This window comes from Corvus kubaryi, unplaced genomic scaffold (assembly GCF_017639235.1).
Source record: "Corvus kubaryi isolate FWS band 111438036 unplaced genomic scaffold, C.kubaryi_AGA036_p1.0 37300, whole genome shotgun sequence".
Lineage (NCBI taxonomy): Eukaryota > Metazoa > Chordata > Aves > Passeriformes > Corvidae > Corvus > Corvus kubaryi.
In genome coordinates this window covers 13,408,442-13,429,566 of record NW_024581093.1, presented here as the reverse complement: position 1 = coordinate 13,429,566, position 21,125 = coordinate 13,408,442, and the positions used below count along the sequence as shown (strand labels likewise).

The following is a 21,125-nucleotide window of genomic DNA, read 5'->3' as shown; positions in this document are numbered from 1 at the left end:
ATAAGGGCTTTCCCAGCCAATGGAAATGCACAAACCTGGCACAGGCTCTGCCCCGGCCTCTCCTGCCCCTGAGCACCCATGGAGATGCTCTGACACATCATAGCCTGCCTTTGGACACGTGCCATGGTGCTGAAGAGCATCTTGTGCTGGGAGCTGAGGGCATGACATCCCTCATCCCACCCAGCGCCTCTCCAGCAGCGCTGGAGCCATCCCACCGTGCCGGGCAGCTGCCGTGGCCCAGCACGACTCGCTGCACCCCCAGGATGTGCTCTGGGGCTGCCCTGCAGCTCCATGCAGAGCTGCTGACACTGAAAAATACCAGCTGCCTGTGCTGACATCAGAGCACGTTGGGCTTTGCACCACCCAGCAGAAGGAGGCAGCAATGGCATAAGCCCTCTGACCACTCCTGGCCAAATCCCTTCTGCCAGAGGCACGGAATCCTGCACTGGCTCTCCAGGGGGCCCAGCAAAGCTGCTCCTGCAGAGGCAGGTGCTACAGCATCCACCAACTTCTTTAGCAGAGAATCTCACATGGTGAAGGCTGCCAGCCTTCCCTCACTTACACAACCGAGCTGGTTTCTCAGGCTGCTGCCAGACCCTCGTGTCCTCCAACAGACTCCATCTGCTGGTGTTTTAGACAAGCAACTCCTGCAAGGACAAAATATATCGAGTTAAATAATACACACTTCATCTTCTGTTTCTCTCAGCAAAACTGTGCAATTTTTGGAGATATTTTGTAAATTCAGATTTATGATGATTGTTTTTCATGCTATGGCTACCACAGTGACCATAGAGAATTTATGGAGGTAATAATGTATTTAAGTAGCCAATTTTGAAAAAAATTGAGCCATTGCAATGGATTAACACTCAAACCATTAACATTCAAACATATTAAGTCACTTGAAGGATTTTTTTGTGTGTATGCATATTTTGGGGTATATTCTCCTCATAATACGTGGAGAGAAGATATGCTTTACTGTTGACATTTAACACATTTTCTTTATTGCTTTTCATTTCATCGTGAGTAAAAGTGTTATTTGTCCACCCAGCCTTCCTTAGGACGAATGCCATCATTTCTATTTGCAGAAGCAACCAAAAATTAAAGGAAATATTTTAGATGCTAACATTAAATGTCAAAAACTGATTTTAAGTAATTATTAATACCCTGGCACACATGCATTTTATTCAGAAAATTCCTGTTAAAAATATTCATTGGGGAATATTCAAATTTATTATGTAGAACAACACGGCATTAACGTGCTGGCTTCTATTTAATGCTTTGGTTCATAGCAACAAAGATACCAATGGGAAATCATTAAACAAATATGAGATTTTTTGCGGCATAATGGGTCTGTGTTTGGTATCACTTGACAAAAAAAGAAACCCCTCACCGAGCTCAAACTGACAGGAAAAAAAAATGCAATGCTCAGGCAAAGTACAGCAACATTATAAATGGTAACAGATTTCAGAAAGTGATTTTATGTTAATTCAAATGTTAACGCTGTCCGAGGCTGCTGAAGGGAGCGCGGGGCTGCGGGAGGAGATAGACATTGCCGGCAGGGAGCACAAAGGGCTGCCTCTTGGTGGGGAGGGGAGTTTTATTAATTATATTTCCTTTAGAGCCCTAACAATAACATGTCAGTAATCTACACATTCTGTGCTTAATTGACGCTAATGATTTGGCCGGCCGGGAGCCTCCCCCCGCCGTGAGAATCGCGGCCGTCCCGCGTTCCTCCAGCCCCGCGGCGCAGCCCCAATTAAGTCGATGAGCGTGGGGCCGCTGAGCCGCCCCTCTGCCACGGCCCCTCTGCCAGCCAGGTCCCACACGGGCACCTTCCAGCCACTCTCCGCAGCCCCGCACAAAGGGACATTCACGCTCCCCCAGAAATTACCACCCAGCACGCACGGCCACCCTGCCGTGGTGGCAGAGGCGGAGCTGGAAACGTCCCTCTGGTTCCCCTCTGGCGCAACAGCTGGGGAGAATCTGCGATTTCTCTCTCGTGCAGGTGAGCAACAGGTCCCAAAGCGCACACAGCCATCCCAAACCCAGGCGTGGCACCTGCCTGCAGCTGCCCTCGAGGTGCCGACCCGTCCATAAGCACTCAGCAAGTCAGGTATGCAGTTAGAGCAGGGAAGTGATTTCTCTCAAAACCACCCCCTGTCTGGGTTGCTGTGGCATCTCCACGCGTGGTGCCACAGCACTCGGCTGTCAGCCAGCACAGTGTGTCCCAGCCTCCCTCAATTTACATCTCCAGAGTCGACCCCTTCTGTGACAGCAGTCCCTGGAAAGGTGGTTTCTCTTTAGGCAGGCAGCTGGGGAGGAAGTCCAATGGGCCCCAGCAGCAGGATCCAAACCCACTGCAGCTGCCAGCACCCCCAGACCACTTGCCACTGGCAGACAGCCCTTGGAAATGGCAGGAGAAACCTGGAGTCCTACCATAGTCCAACAACTCATGGAAGTTACAGCAGCAACAGCACCAGGTTGCTCTGGCCAGATGCATGATGGCTTCCTGATGTGCTGAACCAGTGCATTCCCTGCATCCTCCCAGCACAACGGTATGCAAGGAAGTCATGCACATTCCTCCATGAAGACCAGTAACAGACCTGCTTTTGTGTAGAGTTTCCTCCCTCCTTGGGACTACTCTTAGCCTCTACTCATCCCCCTTCAGGGCCTGATGTGCATCACAACTGCGAGTGCCACAGCCCAATTCCTTCTTCCACTCTTCCCGTCTTTCATCCTTGCCAGCACAGAGCCTCCACCATCACTCATCCCGGGTGTGGGCCAAGCACAGAGCACGGTGGCTGAGCCCGTGCTGCTCCTTCACATAGAGGATCAGCAGTTTGTCTGACTCCTTTTTCTTCTTACCTGCACTAACAGAAGTCAGATCTTCTTTAAGTTGTTCAATGGAGGAAGTGGGGAGAGGAACCACAAAAAAACCCCGTGAGTCCAGTTTTGGTAGGAAATCAGGCTAAAAAACAACCAACTCAGTATACTGTCACTGCAAGCAAATAGCAACCCCTATTAAGGGGTTTCTAGACCAGCCATCCCACAGCAGCACCTCTCCCACTCCCAGCAGAACAGGGTGGCCCAGGCAGCAAAACATTCAACAAATTGTTCTGTTGCCACTTCTCAGGGGAAAACATTTGCTTAAAAACAGTCAGATGAATTTGGAGTGATCTATAGGGCACTTTGTTATGTTAATGACTGTTACCAACTGTCTGTTCTTTATATTAAAGTGTTGACTCATTGTCAGTTGGGGCGAGACAAGACAGCTTGCTTGTGCCTTGCAGTCCTTTTGCACTCACCCAAACTACTCATGTGAAGACACTTTAATATGAAGAGACACTGTCTGCAGCTATTATTAATCTCCTGACTGAAGCCCAGAATACTAATAACACCACACAGGATCAGCTAACCTTTCCTCAGAGCATTCTTCATTCTGCAAGATTTTGGCCAAAACTAAAACATTTTTCTCTGCTCTTACAAGGCTGACAACCAGACTTCCCTACCAGAAATATAAAAAGGTTTCCACTTGCCCTCTCCTGTGCTCAAATAACATCATCATCATCATTCAGGCAGAGGTAAGAGGGGTGCCTCCTGCAAGCCCAGAAACATCAGCTTTACCCACATCAGACAGCAGCATTTGGCAGGTCTGGCTGAGGTGAGAAAGCAACTTGTTTATCCTCAGACTGATCTTAAACCCAAGCGTAACAATCAAACTTCACTGTGAGCTGTACAGTCCAAATGTGACATTGGCATCTGGTAAGAACTGGAAGATGGATAATGGTGGAAAGATAAAGGCTATCTTTTAACTCTTGTCATGCTCAATAACTCCTAACATGTAGAAAAATGGGGCTGAGGTGCTGAGCTGCAGAGGCTGATGCCCTCGTAGAGTGCCCCCCCTCAAAAAAAATCCGAACACCTTGCACAGAACTGCAAAATAAAGCACCATATTACTCTTCTCCATCTGATGTTGCTGCTCTGGGATTCAATCCAAGAATGTTCACACCATTTATCCTGGTAGCATGCAGAGCACACCATAGGTAAGTTTGTGTAACTGGAGTCGGAACACGATAACCTGAGCAAATCACAGCTGTCCCTACTTCTTCTTTTGCCTTGGGGGGAGTCCAAACACATTCCTACACAGTTTCATTACATTTTTACTCTCTTCTTTCCAGCCAAGCCACTTATTTTTAATTGTATGTGAGGCCTCTTCTACCCATATTTAAGAAGAAAGCAGCAATCCTCAATCCAGAGCAGTGTCTGCTCCCCGCTCACGCAGACCAGCCAGTCTCACCCTGTCAGCTTTAGAGGATTTCACATCCTTGTGTCATCAACAGCTTCTTTCTGGAAACTCACATCTATACATAAGTTACTTTGGGCTCCTGACCCTACTGAAAATAAAAGAATCTGCCTCCAAAGGAAGAAAATATACCAAGCTATGCTTTTAGCACCAGGGAAATCATGTTTGTGGGGTGGCTGTTAACTGCGTGATTTTCCAGAAAATGTTCAAGCTTGTTGCTTTTCTCTGTCAGGAAAATTGTTTAGCTCTTGATTAAACCCATTATCAGTTCATTTTCAAGGAATGCTACTGTATACAGATTGGGAGAAACACAAACATTTGACCCTTTGATGTTGCCTTTATAGTATAAATGTGTAACATATGTGGGCAAATACTGATTTTTAGATGAAGAGTGACCAACTGTAATATTGCCAGAAAGACATTAAGTGCATTTAGATTTACAGAAGCATTTCCCCTGCACAAACATTGTCCATAAACAAAGTAACTCCTCTTTCTAATGCTCATGGGAATTTAAGAAAGCAACCAAAGCCTTACTTCTTTAGCCAAGGCAGAAGTTAACATTTGAGACTCCTAACAGAGCACAGGAGCACATGCTGATAAAGGAAATCTTTTCCTCTCAGAGACAGGTCTTGTCAGGCACCTGCTCTCCTCCATCCCAGGAGCAGGGGCTGTGGCATATCTGACAGAACAGGCACCAGGTGGGAGAAGCTCCGCACATTATTTTTCCTCATATCCCATGCAAACATATCCTGAGGCAAACATTTTGGATTTCATACTTTTCCTCCTTGAATATTATTGCCATCATGCTGGAAACATCAAAAAGCAGTGCATTATAAAAACATATTTGCTTTCTTGCTGTATGAGTTACCTGAGAATATGTCTGGCTTGGTAAAACAAACCCAGTTTTCAAGCAGATTTGCAGTTCCAGTAGACAGTCTGCTCCCCTGAATTGCCAGCTTCTGTAGGACCAAAGCCCCTGGGATCAGAAAGGTTTTCCTTCCTTCCTTGATAGCCATCTGATTTAATTTGCCCTCAAACATGCCAGTCTGCAGAGTTCTGAAATCCCTGGTTTTATTCAGCCTACAGAGAATACTTCCTTTCTTTTATAATGTGAAATTCACCTTAAACAGAAATTTAAAAAGCTTCATATACAAACCTACCCTTTGTGCTTAGCATAAACTTATTATTTCAAGAGATTGAAAGGAGATAGCTCATATAGCATTGCAATATTCTGCAGTCTTAGTTAAATGTTGGATTACAACACATTATTGCCACAAGTTGTGGCAATAATGGACTACTCAAAACTTGGGGGAAACATGTACTTTAAAGCTGGTTTGCAGATAGTGTGGCTGAAAGAGCACAGGATCATCATCAAAATACTTACTGTTCATCAACTCAAGCCAAGTTTCACAAACTGCTATAACAACAAGAAATGGACATTAAAGTCTTGTCACATTTTTACATACTTATCTCCTGCCATCTCACAGACAAGAAACCCCCAGAATAAACCCCCCAAACCTCTCCATTACTCCACCTTGACTGGCCACCCCATGGCTAGGGGGAGGGCAGGAGGACAAGAAGAGGAAGAGCTCTGCTGCTTCCTGCCACAGACAGCACACGACAGAGATACATCCCTTATTTAAATGCCAAACCTGAACAGAGACTGCAGGAGCCCAGGTCAAGCTGACACTGGCCGTGCCAGCAAGGCAGAGCTGTTCTTAATCCCCAACAAAATTCAAGGCTAGACAAAATTAACCTGTATTATTTCACAGCATATGCCAGTGTCCCCCTTTTCTTGAGGGAAGCGGGTTGTGGAGGAGGATTTTGGAAGATGAGGGTATGAGTAATCTGATGCTTTAAATGCATGTTGATAAATACCTAGAGACAGCAGTTCCCAGAACAGAAGGCTCATGCCAACAAGCGAGGTGAAGCGGGTGCATCCAGTGTCAACCTGCGCACTCGCCAGTCCCCTGCTGCACTGCACACTGACCCCCCTACTGTTCCATAAGGCTTTGCCTTGCAGCTGTTACTCCCAATAAAGTCTGGGAAAAAGCCCATTGTAGGATTTGGCAACTCCCAAGCTAAAGTTCAGGTTCCTGACACTTCCCCCTAAGAGGGGATGCTGCTGTAAACCTCATACACTGGCAGTGAGGTCTGACCTGGCAGCCTGGCCAAAGGAAGTGTCCCACCCACCCAGCCCCCTGGATTCAGTCTGCTGCTGCTGTACTGTGTGGGCAGGAAACAGCACCTAGGAGTAGAGAGAACCTTGAGCCAGGCCATGAGGGCTGCCTCTTGCCCCCACCTCGTGCAAGTAGGGATGTAATAAACCCCTCGTGTTGTAATTCTTGAGAACCAAGAGGAGATGCTGACCTGAGACCTAGAAACAGACAGAACCAGAGAGAGACCACCCCCCTTCTTTAGGGCAGGCAAGCTAGACAGAACTATTTCTGTGAACTATTTATACCAATAACTATTTCTGTAGGTACCTACAGCATTCCTGACAGCTGAGCATCTGGCTGACTCAGTGGTGACTGCCATGCCTCCATCCTTTCTGCTCACCAGCACTGTTCCTCCCCACCCCAGCTCACAACTGCAGCCTCACTCACTCATTCGGGGCTATTGCCTTCAATACACCCACAGCTACCCCCAACTTCCAATTTTATAGTAGCAGTAATGCAAAATTAGCACTGGATTCATTTCTGTTGTTCAGTTTCTCTGATGCCCCCAGCTTTCAGACCAAGGTGAGGGTTTGATGCATTGTTATGACAAACCTTTCAGGAGGAGAAGATAATCATGTACCACCTGGGTTACTGCAAATTCAATTTACTTTGCAGCATGCTTTATGCTGGTCTGGAGCTATTAAAGAGAGAGAGTTTCCAGTTGAGGAGTGTGCAGCACTGCAGAGCTAAATTGCTTTCTCAGGGTTGCCCAGTGCTGTCTCTCCTACATTGCCCTGGGGCTGTTCACCCCTGGAGCCTCTCCCCATCTCTTGGGGTAACACATCTGGAGTCAGAGACAGCCTGCAGGAACACAAGATTTGGTATTATCTTACCTTTGTCACACAAGCTTCAGCCCAAACACACCAAACCTTTTTCTCTTACCTAGCCAGGCAGGACTGCCCCCCTGCTTCCCCCCACCAGGATCAGAATTTAGGAGAATAGAATCCACAAGCAAAGAAACACGGAGGAAACTCCCTCTTGGAGGTGGATTTTTTCCTTGTTTTTCTTCTAACAGGGACAACTATCTTCCTTAAAATTACCTGCACTGGTGCTCCCTAAAGAAGTTTTTTTTCAGTTTGTGGCAATCAATGCAAATTTTTTTCAAGCTACCCTAGAAAGGCAGCACCAGACACAGTATCCACATAGTGCAACAGACAACCAGAAACAGGATCTTATAAAACATGAGATAAAAGATGAGAAAGTAAGAAAATAGCTCTCAAGGTAAGTCACTCCAGCTGGGCAGTGCTGCATCTCTGGGACATGACTGCATTCCTACCTGGGGAGCTGCAAAGCCACGATCTCCATGCTCTGAACAGACTGCTTTCCATCAGAATAAGGAGGCTGACCTTTCAGAAAAGAAACAATTGTAAAATTAACAGGATTTCCACCTGAACCAGAGATCAAATTTGGAGGGACGCCTGTTGTCTGAACAAGTTTCATTCATAGGTATATCCATCTCAGATCCTGGTTTCCCACACAGCCCAGAAAACACATGGAACGCCTGCATTCACTTCTGCATAGTGAAGTTAAGTGCAATCCCCGTTTTTAAGAGGCCAGTTAAAAATTTAAAAATGTAATTGTGGGGTTTTTTTGGTGAAACATCTGAAAGGGACTTAGATCTGAAAACACACCAAAAGGACTAGTACTGAAGCTTGCCTGGTGATTTAGGAATTAAACCTAGAGACTACCTTTCAGGAGGATTAGTTTCCCTCATCCACCCCATTTTGTGTTCTAAATTCTGGGACAAAGCATCAAAACGTATCTTGGCAAATCCTTCAATAATCAGCAAATAATACATCCCCTTTGTCTAGGACATGCAATTCTCTGAGAAATTAAAACCTCTCTGAACAGGCACCAGCAAATGTGTTCAGCTCACATTTACACTTGTTTTGTTAACACAACTTATAACCATTCGTTGCAAGGAAAAAAGCCAGCAGCACCAAAGAACTTGCTTACCACTGATTAGCATAGGCATTTTTATTACATTAAAGCTTTAACATTTATCCAAATACTGGGTCAGGGAAGAGAAAAAGGCAGAATAACTTAAAAAAAATAATAAAAGGCAGCCTTGCCCAGAACTATTGTTAAAAAAAACCCTAACCAACAACAGAATAGCAGCTTCCTGAAATATTAAGCGTTGTAGCATTTAAGTTATCTGCAACAGGACACAATGAACCCTGGTAGTCTAACAAATGTTTTCAGTGTTATTGAACAGTCCTTCAAAGCAAGCACCAAGAAACACGCAAAAAATAAGCAACCATTTATCTCCATGTTCCCCTCTTCTCCAGAACCATGAGTTTCCAGAAAATGTCCTACTAGGACCTCTGAGATGTTCAGACATTGCAAAGGTCACAGACTTTCCTGTAAAAAGGCACATACCTCTCCAGAATTTAGCTCTGCACACATCATTATTTGTCAAATACTGTGCCAAAATCCCAATGTTTAAATGATTATTTAAGAAGAGGTAGACTTTTCCTACTGATCATCTCTCACTAACCATCACCTAAGGGTAACAATCTAGACAACCTGATTCAAGAATTTCCCAGTAAGCTGATCATTACAGAGTGTTATAGGAGGATTCCCCATATACTTGTCATGTTTATTATCCCCTCCCTAGCCACCTGTACCTGGCTAGAGGAAATCCAAGTAGCCCAACATGACAATTTTACCTTAGTATCCAAATAAAGAAGTTTCAGTGGATAAGCCAATAGTAGTAAATAAATAAAGCAATAATACTACAACTATTCATCCCCAACTCCCACACTTATTAATGGTCACAGTCTGAAAAAATCTTAATTGATCATAGGTAAAAGAAATATAGAAATATACATAAAACCAGCTGTCTTAGACAGCATTTTTTTTATTAAAAATGAGTACACAGAGATATAGCAGCTTTTACAATAAAGTTTTTTAAAAGGCATCAAGTTGTAAGCCAACCATTCAAAAAAAAGGCTTTGAAATGTTGTCTTCCACAGCACTTTTTGCCCATTTGTCAATGAGGCACAGAAATCTGCAGATTCCCCAAAGGACAAACAGGAACAGTAACTGATCTAAACTTCAAGCCCTTTTTCTGAACAGTTGATCAAGCATCACCCTCCGTAGCAGCATCTGGAGCACACTTCGGTGTTCTTTCAAGTGGCTGGTGTACTTGATCCATTTCTTTAAAATATTTTAACATTCAATAAAACTATTTCAAATAGAAAAATTTCTGTCACATGAAAGTAAAGTTTCCTTTTCAGATTCCATGAAAGCTTATGAACTTCACTGGCAGCATTTCTGTAATGGAGCAGGAGCTAAAACCAGCAGAACAGGCACTTCAGCAAAATTGTCCATCAACAGTTTCTAAAGTCATATTGATTGCAGTCTAGGAGACAGTTTCTTACGACTTTGTGGTGGTGTAAGGACACCAGTGGGGAAAGGTGAAGTCCTATTTTGCTCAGCCAATATGGCTTGTTTTGCTTGAGCTCTGTCCTGAAAGCACATGAAAAAAAGAAAAAGGCATCTTTACTTTGGTGTGTCTATGCAACAGATCAATAAAATTCAGTGTTTTATAATCTGATAGATTGTTAATCTGGAAATGCATCTCCATATCTAACTCTCCTAACAGTAACTGATAAATCACACAGTACTTGTAGTTATCTTGTAGTGCAACTCCAGGAGATCAGTGTTAGTTTTTGGACTCTGATGATTAGCATTAATTCATAAGACACACACACTCTCGTACCTTCAAGAAAATTCAGAAACAACTGTATAGGAAGAGCTTTAACTTCTACCTACAATTCAGTAACCTAAATAGAAATAATAACCCAGATAGCTTAAACCACAATTTGTTGAACAAGATTTTGATCCTCTACAAGTTTCTCACTGAAAACCACTCTTGCTCCAGTGCTTGTCAATGACCACAGTCACATAAAAGTCCCACAAGATCAGTCTCAAGGGATCAATCTTTCTTTTTCTGTTGATCAGACAAGACTGTATTACTGGTATTTCCTAGAGAGGAAGGTCTAATACATGGTATTTGAAGTATCCCAGAGGTTAAAAAAATGCTTCTGATTTCCAGGGTAATTATATGCTGTTTGAGATGAGAGGCTGAAGGCACAATCACCTTCTTAAACTAAATACTGAACAAGTCTGTCCCAAGACAAGTCTTTGTCTCAAGAATTTTGGATCTGGAGTACAATCTTATGCCTTTTATCATCTAAATACACTCAGTCTCGATCTGTTAATGCTTCACTTAAGTTGACTGTATGTTCTAACCAAAGGAACAAGACTTCAGCAATTTTACAGACAGGTTTTTGTCTTCATTCTGCTCATACATACCAGTAAATCAAAGCTGTTTATGTGTGTCTGTATATTGTGCAAATCTTCAGGAGCTATCCCGCTAAAGTGTTTGAGTTTGGAGCTTCCTACTTCCCTTAGCGCCATGGCAAATGGGACCATCCATTTCACACATTTCTCTATCTCACAAAATTTGTAACCTGGAACACAAGACACATGCTGATCTGCCTGAAAGAAGACGTAACATTTGTCAACACACAACACTTAAGTTTATAAATGCCAATACCTGAAACTTTCTCCATCAACTCAGATGAAGAGAAGTGATAAAAAGCAGAAGCTGCAAGTATTCCATAGGTATATTCCAAGCAGCCAATATCCAGCCCACAGAGATCCAAGAGCTACAAGACAACAGATGTTTAATAAGCCTGATACAAGAACACTTTTCCATGTGAAACAGCATTTGAAGGAAATCAGACTTACCTCCGCTATTTGTACAAATATCTGCTGTGGATATTGTGGTAGCATTACCTCATAAAGCTCATTTAAATATGCAACTTGCAAGTAAGTGTTTAGCCATGATACAACTGTCAGTGGATTTAAGTTCCAATTAAGAGCCTGAAAGAACAGATATAGAGAAGACTTCAGTGCCAATTTAAGTTCCTAACTTAAACTGTGCAAGATGTCTTAAGAATCAGAAGCTCTAATCCCAGTTGATTAAGGCATCTTTGAAACATGCAAATCAGATACTCTCCTGTAGCTCTTCCTGCTGACATGGTCAGGGAACAAATAATTTTGTTAATACACACATCCAGGTGGATGCTTTGGATCTCTTGTTACCTAGAGAAAACATTGCTTTCTAATTAGTAAGAGAAATTGTGCCTCTTAGCACCTAAGATTAACTGAGGAGCTCTGCTTTTGCTCTGATTATGCTATATGTTTTTAAAATCTAATTCCACTTTTAAATGTTACCTTCATAATGATCAATTCCATAGTGATGATTTCATCCTCTGTACAGGCTCCATCTGTAACATAGGCAAACTGGTGCAACTTTGGTGGATAAATTTCCTGAAAGATAGGAGATCAAGTATTTAATCTGTGGAATAGGTTGCAACTAGTTTCATGTGTTACTTTAACACAAAAAAAAAAGAGAAATAAACAGAACAACCACTGCTTCAGCCTTTCAAAACAGAAAGGGGAGGTGGGATAAGGAACTATATCCCCTTTCTAAACCCTGGTGTTCTCTGCCTTTAATAGACACACACTTCTTGTTCATCATAGCCTTCACCTTTCACTTGGGATGGATCAATAGAAACCTACATTGTTTGACTACAGCACCACTGTGACTGTACCATAACTGACATCAAGATTGTTTTAAAACACCCTGAAGAAAAGGCCTTTATCTCTTGCTTAAGAACAGATTGAATAGAAGCTCTTTAAAACTATGAAGAGCTTAAAAAACACTGTGTATTTTAGTCCTTCAGATTGTTCCAGTAAATAACAGCTCAGACTATCATGCAGTAGGTACTCTGTGGCAATGAAATTGCAACAAGTGGTCTCTGTATACACCAGCCAGCCAAAAACTCATTTAGCAATTGCAATTAAAACTTTAGATTTATTCTAGCACTGAATTCTCTAATGAGAAAACTAGCTAACATCACAGTATAATTTTACCCACTTCTAAAAAACCAGGAATGTTGAAAAGGAAAAAAAAAAGGATTTTTTTCTGTCTCCTAGCTGAAAAAAATCATAGCAACTAACTCCACAAAGCTTTCCACAATGCATCCAGCATACAATAAGTGTGCTCTGTGACCATTCACCTTTTTATGTGTAAGTGAAGCTGGATATACTTACCTCAAGCTTTGCTGCTATGAACAGAGAAGTGACACCAATAAGCTGCAATAGTGTTTTTACAACATCCTGTTGTGTTGCCATAAAGCGATCAAAGAAATCTTGTGCTAAATAAAAAGTTTCTCTATGAAGTTTGTAGGCTTCACAAACCTGGAAAGACAACAGAGATTACAAAGGTCATGGACAGTGTTAAAGACATGTATTAAAAAGAAGCATTAGATAGACAAAATTTGTATCAGCTTTCTATTTCACTGCTATTGTGAAGTAACATGTTAACTAAGAGCATGAGTTAAACAGTTTCCTTTGACACACGATGACTGTCATTACAGTAACTTCCAAGAAAAAAAGACCAGATCAGAGTGAAAACCCTTTTAGGAAATGCAAGCACATGTTCCAACAATGTCAGAACATCAGTTCCTCATTTTGTGCAAAGATGCATCATTCCAACACCTCAACAGAGAAAATTCTCACAAGTATTTTAAAATTAAGAGATTATGCCACCAAGTCATTCAAACAGCAAAAAAGACTCAGACACAAGAGAAGCTGTAGCACATTCTGCATGACAAAAACAGATAAAAAGGCTGTGAGATGGATCTGATCTCTAAGCTACCACACCTCCCTTCTTACAGTGACTTGCAATTATGTGTTCAGCCTTTGTCTGCAGTGTGACCTTAAAAAGCTTACAGCACTACCTTAAAAAGCTTATAGTGTTTTAGGGACAAATTGATTATTATCCACTATCAGTCTAAATGAATAACAGAATATATTGTCAGTTTGCAAATCATCAGCTCAATACATCATATATTCTTTAAGTTTGATGCCATTCATTGACACAATTTAAGATGAAGACAAGTATCTGGAGCTAAACATGCTCCTGAAGTGCACTCATGACAGTTATTAGTGCACTTCAACAAAAGCACACTTGAAACACTACAAGCACAGAAAAGCTCACCTCCATTAGCCAGTCTAGAAGGATGGTTCTCATTTTAGGCTGCAGCTGAGGGTGCCTTTGCATGTAGAATTTATCCCTCATGTAAATCTCTTCTTTGTTTATCATGTTTTTCCATACGTCATCCCTGCTTGCCCAGCTAAGAGACATCAGTGTTTAGTCTTGGATCATGAGACAAGAGGAAAGCAGAGCAGCAGCAGCCCAGCACACTTACCCTAGAGCTGGCAGTGAGGTAGCTCTGGCAGGAACAATGCTCGGGCGGATACAGTGCGAGTAATCGATACAAACGGGATCATCATCTTTATCCGGAGTAGGAATCAACATGTGGGCATTCTCATGAATGTTGTTCCAGGACACCTATTAAACCAAACAGGAGATTTTACACTCTGCATTTTTAAGTAATCATTTCAGTTGTACATAGAAAAGAATCATAACTTTTGTCATGATTTCTTGCCAGTGTCTTACCTCTTTAAACTGCACAGAAACACAGAATGGTAGAGACTGGAAGGCATCTCTAGGTCATTTTGGCAACCTCCCTGCTCACACAGGGCCACCAAGAGCCAGTTACCCAGGACCACCTCCAGAAGGCTTTTGAGAATCCCCAAGGATGGAGACTCCACAACTACTCTGGGCAACTTGTACCATGCTTGGCTACCCTCACAGTAAAAAGTGTTCCATGATATTCAGAGTGAACCTCTTGTGCTTCAGTTTGCATCCACCTCTTGTCCTATCACACAAAGAAGAGCTTGGCTCCATCTTCTTTACATCTTCCCTTCAAATATTTATAAACAGTTTATACAAATCTCCACAGACCTCCTTTTCTTCAGGCTAAACAGCCCCAGCTTCCTCAGCCTTTCCTTATAGTAAAGATGCTCTGGTTCCTGAATTATCTTAATGGACCTTTCTGGACTCTTTCTTGTATGGTCAAGTCTTTTTTGACTGGGGAGCCCAGAACTGGACAGAACACTACAGATGTGGCCTCACCTGTGCTGAGTAGAGGGGGTATTGCTTATCTGCACAACAGAGAAAATTTGGAACTAAAGATGAAGAACATTCACCCTGCTCTCCTTTTGAAGGACCATAACTGTTTCATGGAAGGATATCCAAACCAGAATCTCCTATTCTCACAATACATTTTGTTTTTACTGAAAATACACTTGCCCTCAGGTAAATAACAAGCAGATGGAACTCAAAGACCCAAATATGAGGTCAGGATTTCTGGTAAGGAATATGTAGATAATATGCCTGAAACCATGCTTTCATGCAAAGCATCTCAGAAAACAAACACAGCAAAACAGTTTGTAGAATTTTGCACTCATTCATTTAGCAGAGTTAAGATAAAAACCCAAAGCATATATGACCCAATTTTCAGAATACAGCAAGTACAAGTTAAGCAATTGCTACTAAACCATCAAGCTGATAATTTCATATCAAGAATTCTGTCATGCTCTGCAAACATTCGATATGCAAAACTTCACCTGTCATGTCCATTCAACTTTTATTTGGACCAGAACTTAAGTCTAGGTTTACTCTTCTACCATCTAACTCTTAAACAGAATCTTGTACATTTCACACAGTTCCCCAGGAAAATGCTACTTGATTTGCAGTAGAATACAAAGCCAGCACTGTGCCATCATGCCTAAGTAAATTAAAATTTGGCATTTCTGCTCAACAGTGAAGTCAGCCATCCTGCTGCAAATTGATCAGTTCTGCACCACTAAAAGGAGAGAACTCCCTAATATGATTTTTAATGTGATAAAAAAATTAAGAACAAGTTCAGAAGAATCATTAGGCACTATCAAGTAAAACCCTGTGAAACTTTGCCTCCTGAAAAAAGCTTCCACGGCTGATTTTTGCCATCTTTCCTACATACGACATCACTTTCCAGCAAAATGGCTCCCTCCTGCACCAGTTTCAGAAACAGAAACCACTGACTTGATGAAACAAAAACCACATGTCACAGTTCTCTCACAGCTAAGACTGCTTTGCACTTTGAGTTACTGACACACAGATCAGTCTCTTTTCTTCTTGGGAGTTCTACACGCAAATACAGCATAGCTACATACCCAGCCATACCAGGGTTTAATTTGAGTGGGGAGGAGGCAAAAAGAGGGAATAGTATCTTTATATTGAAAATGACAGACTCCTTACAAACTGAAAGTTTGAATGAAAATGTCACATCAGCATTGCCTGAAGTTAATTTTTGTCCTCCCTCAAAACTAGACTTTAGTCACACTTTGTTCTCCAAACTGCACAGCAAGCCCAGCTGCCAACAGCCTTTCGAGAAGTGCTGCCTTATCAGTTAATCAGCAAACAGAAAAGCAGATGATATAATATCTATTTAAAGGTGCCTACTACACCAGCAGCTTCTGAAGGACCAGAGACTTGCTCACAAAATTCTCAAACAAAGCAGACACCTCACACACCACATGCAACAATTACTAAAGATATTTCACCACCCTAAATTTTCTATAAGGAAATAGAAATCAAAGGTCAAGAGCCTCTTAGGTGTTTTGAGAAAAAGGGAAAACGGTTTTTGACATAATGTCACTTAACAAGACACTGGGGAAAAGATGTGAGCAACACCACAAGTATATAGCTTAGCTAGAGACAAGAAGGAAACTAAGGTGCAGAGCCTCAAAAGAAAGCAGCTTACTGGGGAGGGAGCACCATAACCAGCATAGATTTTGGTTGAGGGAATGAACATATCAGGCTCTTGAGTCTTTGAAACAGATTTAGCAAGACACTCAATCAAAAGTAAGAAACGCTATCAAGAAACTGCATTACCTCACACTGTAACTGCAAGAAAATAGGAGCCACCACTGAAAAAATAAACAGTTTAAGGTGGGGAGGGTATGAGGAAACCATGAAGAACTTCCTTTGGGCTTGCACAGGGCCAATCCAAAAGCAGAGACCTGTCAGAAAGCAACAGATGTTACCCAGAATCTGTGCAGCCTAACAGAGGAAATACTACAGTCCTGGGCTTACTTCTGAGACAAACAGGAGCTGACGCAGCATGCAAGCAAAAAATCAGCAGGGAGAATGGCTCTTGAAGTCTATATGGAGCCCAGCAAGAAAGCCTGGTGACACTCACAGTAATATTCCAGATACAGGAACAACTAATCAGGTGCAGATCTCTATCTCAGACCTTAGAACAAGACACCGACTGGAGAAACTGAACCAAGCACATGAGAAGGCTCATTAGGAGAAGGGGTACCAAGAGGGCAGAACACAGGTGATAAATGCATTAGAGCACTCAAGCCCACACAGCTCCAAACAGAGAAAACCCAGGAGTTCAGAGGTGGGGTCTTTTTAAAGCTCAAACATTACCAGGCCTCAGTTTCCTGCAGCATGTCACCATTCACTGATACATCAAATATTCATAGAAATTCATCTTTCTGAACATCCTTCAGGATATAGGCCAGACACAAAACAGAGTAGGTAGTGACCACTGGGGTTATTGGTTACAGGCCAGGCAGGGCCTTCAGTGAAGAAGAAACACCTAAAAATACAAGCTGAGACACTTGTGCACCTCAGTGTGAGCTAGGAGCCACCAGAATGAGCTTCTACAGATCCAGGGCAAGGAGTGCAGCAGGAGAGGAAGAGAATGACACAACTGCATTCAAACAGCAACATCAGAGGATTTTCAGCATGGAAATCAATGGCAGGGGAACAGGTCTGTTTGTCACCCTAAAAGCAGCACCTTGTACCAGAGACATTGGTATCAACTCAACAGAGACAACAGCCTTAGTTCGCCCATCAGAAATAGTGAGACCTATAATTCTAGCCATTTTTCACTCATACGATGCATTACTTCGAAGTATTGAATTTTTCTTTGCCATCAGAAGGGAATTCCAGATTTAATAAATAGGAGATAAAAGAGCCACTCACATTATTAAGTTGTTCCAATCCTCTTGGGATAGCACAGGAGCTTCTACTTCTTTCAAACAAGAGTCTGACCCAGATTATGGCCAAGTCAGGTTCTCAAACTGGGTATAGTTTACACTCCTTTTTTTGTGGGCTTTGTTTGTTTTGTTTTTTTTTAATTGAATCTTCAAAAGTCAATCTAGATTAGTCAAAGAAACTTTTCGGAGGATATTTTCAAAACACTTAGGTGGAAGGCTTTGACAATGCTAAAATCAGATTCTGGAAAATGTCTAGTAAAGAACTGATCAAAACTACTTCCTGAGAGTTTACTCCACCTTTACATGTGAAAATATTAGAGTTTTATCTAAAGAAACTAACTTCTAGATTCAGTTCTCCACTTTATATGGAGGTCACCATGCAATTTGTATCACAATTGCACAGATTATTCTAATCTAGTTAGATTTTTTTTTTTTTTTTACACAGAGCCTTGGAAGTGTATTCATCCACAGAAAGCAGCCAGAATTAGTATGACAATTGCTAGCAGAATTACAGCAGTGCCAGTTCTCCAAAATCAAACACAGAATTTATGCAATATTCTGCTGTCACAGACCTGATGATATAGCCACCCTTTCATCACATAAAGGGTAACGGCATCCTAATTAAGAACTGGGGCCTTATGTTCCACAGAAGCAAACTAATGAATTGACTATGAAGATGTCATAAAGTGGGATGTGACTATGATATTTTGCCTTGTGGATAAACTAGTGTCAGTAAACAATTTATTTAATGTAGAAGTCATGTGGTATAGGCTGCAGTGGATTTATAGCTGCTTGCATTTTAGAATTGTCGTGTCTCCACAGAGTAACTGTCACCCTGGCTATCATTCCAGCCTGCTATACTGCTGCTGGAACCGTAAACATATTCTCATTAGTGGTCCATGGCAATTTATATCAGAGAATAGCTTGTGTCACACCATAGACTGAAGAGCTGCTGCTGTGCAGCCAAATGTTAGCTTTTTTAACCAGATCTGGAACAATCTGGCTACTTTGTCAGAACAAAAATACATTCTCTATGTAGGGAAAGATACATAGGCACAGTATTTTATTGTTTATAGAATGAAAGGGTCAAATTCCACCAGCATCCTATGATTAACTTGAAAAATTCCCAAGTAATGACTACTGCCTAAATTACCTAAGTTTTAGTTTACCTGTCACTCCTGAAGTAACACTGAATGGCTACCAGGTCAAGAGCACAAACAAGAAGACAAAATTGGAAGTCTTTATCTGCTTTCAAAATTGAAGGTCAACATATGCAAAAGATATTTCAAGTTTCCTTCCACTGTCTTTCTGGAAGACAGTAAAATCGGGTCCCTGTTGAGACTTTGTAACAGTACCTTGTTATTTTGCAATAAACATGCACAAGAAGGCCTTGCTCAGTTTAAACAGAATGAATCTTCTGCTGAAGGAGAAAGCTGCAGTGAAGGACAGGCAGCTCTTCCTTGTCAGAAGTGAGAAATTAGTTTAATATACTGTGCAAAAGAAAGACAGAAGGGAAGGAAAGATCCCCTCATTAAATGCTCACCATTTGAGCCCTGCTTAATATGTTGACTGATAACTAGTGTACGCAGTTGCAACAAGCGGAGGCCATTCCAAACAATGATGCCCATCTGTTATGGTAGCACTTCAGTCTTAGAACTTCCAGCTGCCACTTCGGGTTAGATGTGCCACATTATGCACAGCCTTGCCTACCAAATGAGGACAGGCTGCACACCCTGACCATGACTCCTGCAACTTCAGCATCACCCTGCGTGTACAGTGACAGGCTGAAGTCATAGTGACAGTGACTGAGCAGGTGTGTGTGTGTGTTCAGGGCAAAAAAGGAGAGGAATTAACCTATTCCAGAACTCTGTTTTATTTACAGTGGGCATCTCAAGGTACAAAAGCATCATACTTTCAATATCACACACCAACACGGCATCCAACAGAAATACCAAAAGCATCTCCTTTCTCAAGAGCATGGAAAGCACACACAGGGAACTAGAGGACACCACTAAAACCAGTCTTGACTTTGTAATGCAGCTCATTCTAACTGTCTTGCTAAGAAAGCTGGCAATGGTCACTATCAACTTTCACTGCAGGACTGATTTTCACAGTTAGAGTGACTTTACAAAAATTATTCCTTTGTTCTGCAGAGAAACAAAGCCTATTTTACTATGCCATTAGCAGCTAGCATACACTTCTAAGTCCTAATCAGGATGCCCTTACTAAGTCTGTCTGATAACTACCCTTTGTCAATGGGAATAGAGTTGATGTTGGAAGGGGAAGCTTTCCTCTTTCCCAGAGGATAGAGAGCTAGAGACATGACTGCCAAGTAAACCACCTCAAGAGATGATTCTGTCTGCATGAATAAGTGTCTTATGCTTTGGCCAGCAGGCTACAAGAGCACATGTACAAGGTACATAAGCACATGACTATACTTTTGCAAATCTCTAGAGAAGTCAATGCAGAGTAGGTCTAAAGGCTTGGCAGGTGCACCCTTGCAACTCCAGGACACCTGAATATACTTCAGCATTAACGTAATGTTTCAGACCAACACAGGCCTTGCATCTTGCAGAAGCTCCAAAGCTAAGCTGAACTGAATTGTTTTGCACACTCCATCACCAACCAGGGCCAACAGCCCCCCTTGCCCACTGCTACTGGCATGTGGCGTGGCAGCAGCATACCTGTTTCACCACATTCACATTAATAATGAAGTACTGCAAAATAAGAGCAAGGTTAAGTAAGATTACAAGATTGACATAAAAAGCCAATTCGATTACCGGTTTTTCAGGCTGCTTTTTTCTAGTACTGTCCATTTTGGCAATTTCTTCATCAGGATCCTGTAAGAACTACGAAAAGCAACATATAATTTCGAGAGTTCAAACCGTGGGACAAGCAGCTGTTGGCTGCTGTGACACGCGCCGAGTCCCTCAGGAGCGCAGCCCCGCAGCCCCCGGCCCACCGCGTGGGCCCCGCACCCCCAACAAAAGGCGGCGAGGGCACGGGGGCCCGGCCCGGCGGCGGGGGGGAGGGGGGGTGCTGGCCCGCGGGCACCGGGCCGGGCCCGCACTCACCGTGGCCACATCAGCTTTCCTCTTGCGGGCTCGCATAGCGTACTCCGCATCCACGTCCTCCTTGGCGGGACGCTTCTCCTCCGCGCAGTCACTGCCGAGAGAGGGGAAGCTGAGCGAGCGCCGGCCGCGGGAGTCTCCCGGGAGTGCTCGGCCCGCAGGGCCCCGCGCAGGGCGGGCCCGGCGCCCTCACCTCTCCCGGCGCACAGCGCCCGCCATGGCCAGCCGGGGCGAGCCGAGCGCCGCGCGGGGCACGGCCGAGCGGGCCCGGGCCACAGCCCCCCCCCTCCCCCCAGAGGCCGGCAGAGGCGCGGAACGGGCAGCCGTGAACGGCCCCACCAGTTCCCCCCACCCCGCGGCCCCCTGCCCGCCCGCGCTACCGTTCACTCACCGCCGCGCCAGCCCTTGCCGGCCGGGAGCGCGTGGTCGGCGTGTGCCAGGCCAGCGGGGCAGGGCGGGACGCGGGCGGGCTCCGCCGGGCGCCTGCTACCGCGCGGCACGGCCGCTCCCGTCCCTGCGCGCGGCGCGGGCCGCGCCCGGCGGGACATTTAA

General features: G+C 43.4%; 1 protein-coding gene across 3 annotated transcripts; it reads right to left on the bottom strand.

The window, feature by feature from the left end:
* Nucleotides 1-8,474: 8,474 nt before the first annotated feature.
* On the bottom strand, nt 8,475-20,807 carry CCNE1 (cyclin E1). 3 transcript variants are annotated; one of them, XM_042027591.1, is made up of 11 exons: nt 20,767-20,807; nt 20,577-20,667; nt 20,283-20,351; nt 13,812-13,954; nt 13,601-13,736; nt 12,652-12,798; nt 11,770-11,865; nt 11,281-11,415; nt 11,087-11,198; nt 10,843-11,000; nt 8,475-9,993 (listed from the first exon to the last, which is right to left on the bottom strand). In XM_042027591.1, the coding sequence occupies exons 1-11, from the start codon at nt 20,790-20,792 to the stop codon at nt 9,871-9,873; spliced, it is 1,236 nt and encodes a 411-aa protein (XP_041883525.1). In that variant the 5' UTR covers nt 20,793-20,807; the 3' UTR covers nt 8,475-9,870. The 3 variants fall into 3 exon arrangements, with proteins under 3 accessions (XP_041883525.1, XP_041883526.1, XP_041883527.1); XM_042027592.1 differs by lacking the exon at nt 20,283-20,351; XM_042027593.1 differs by lacking the exons at nt 20,283-20,351; nt 20,577-20,667; nt 20,767-20,807 and adding an exon at nt 14,063-20,276.
* Between the last annotated feature and the right edge of the window lie 318 nt (nt 20,808-21,125).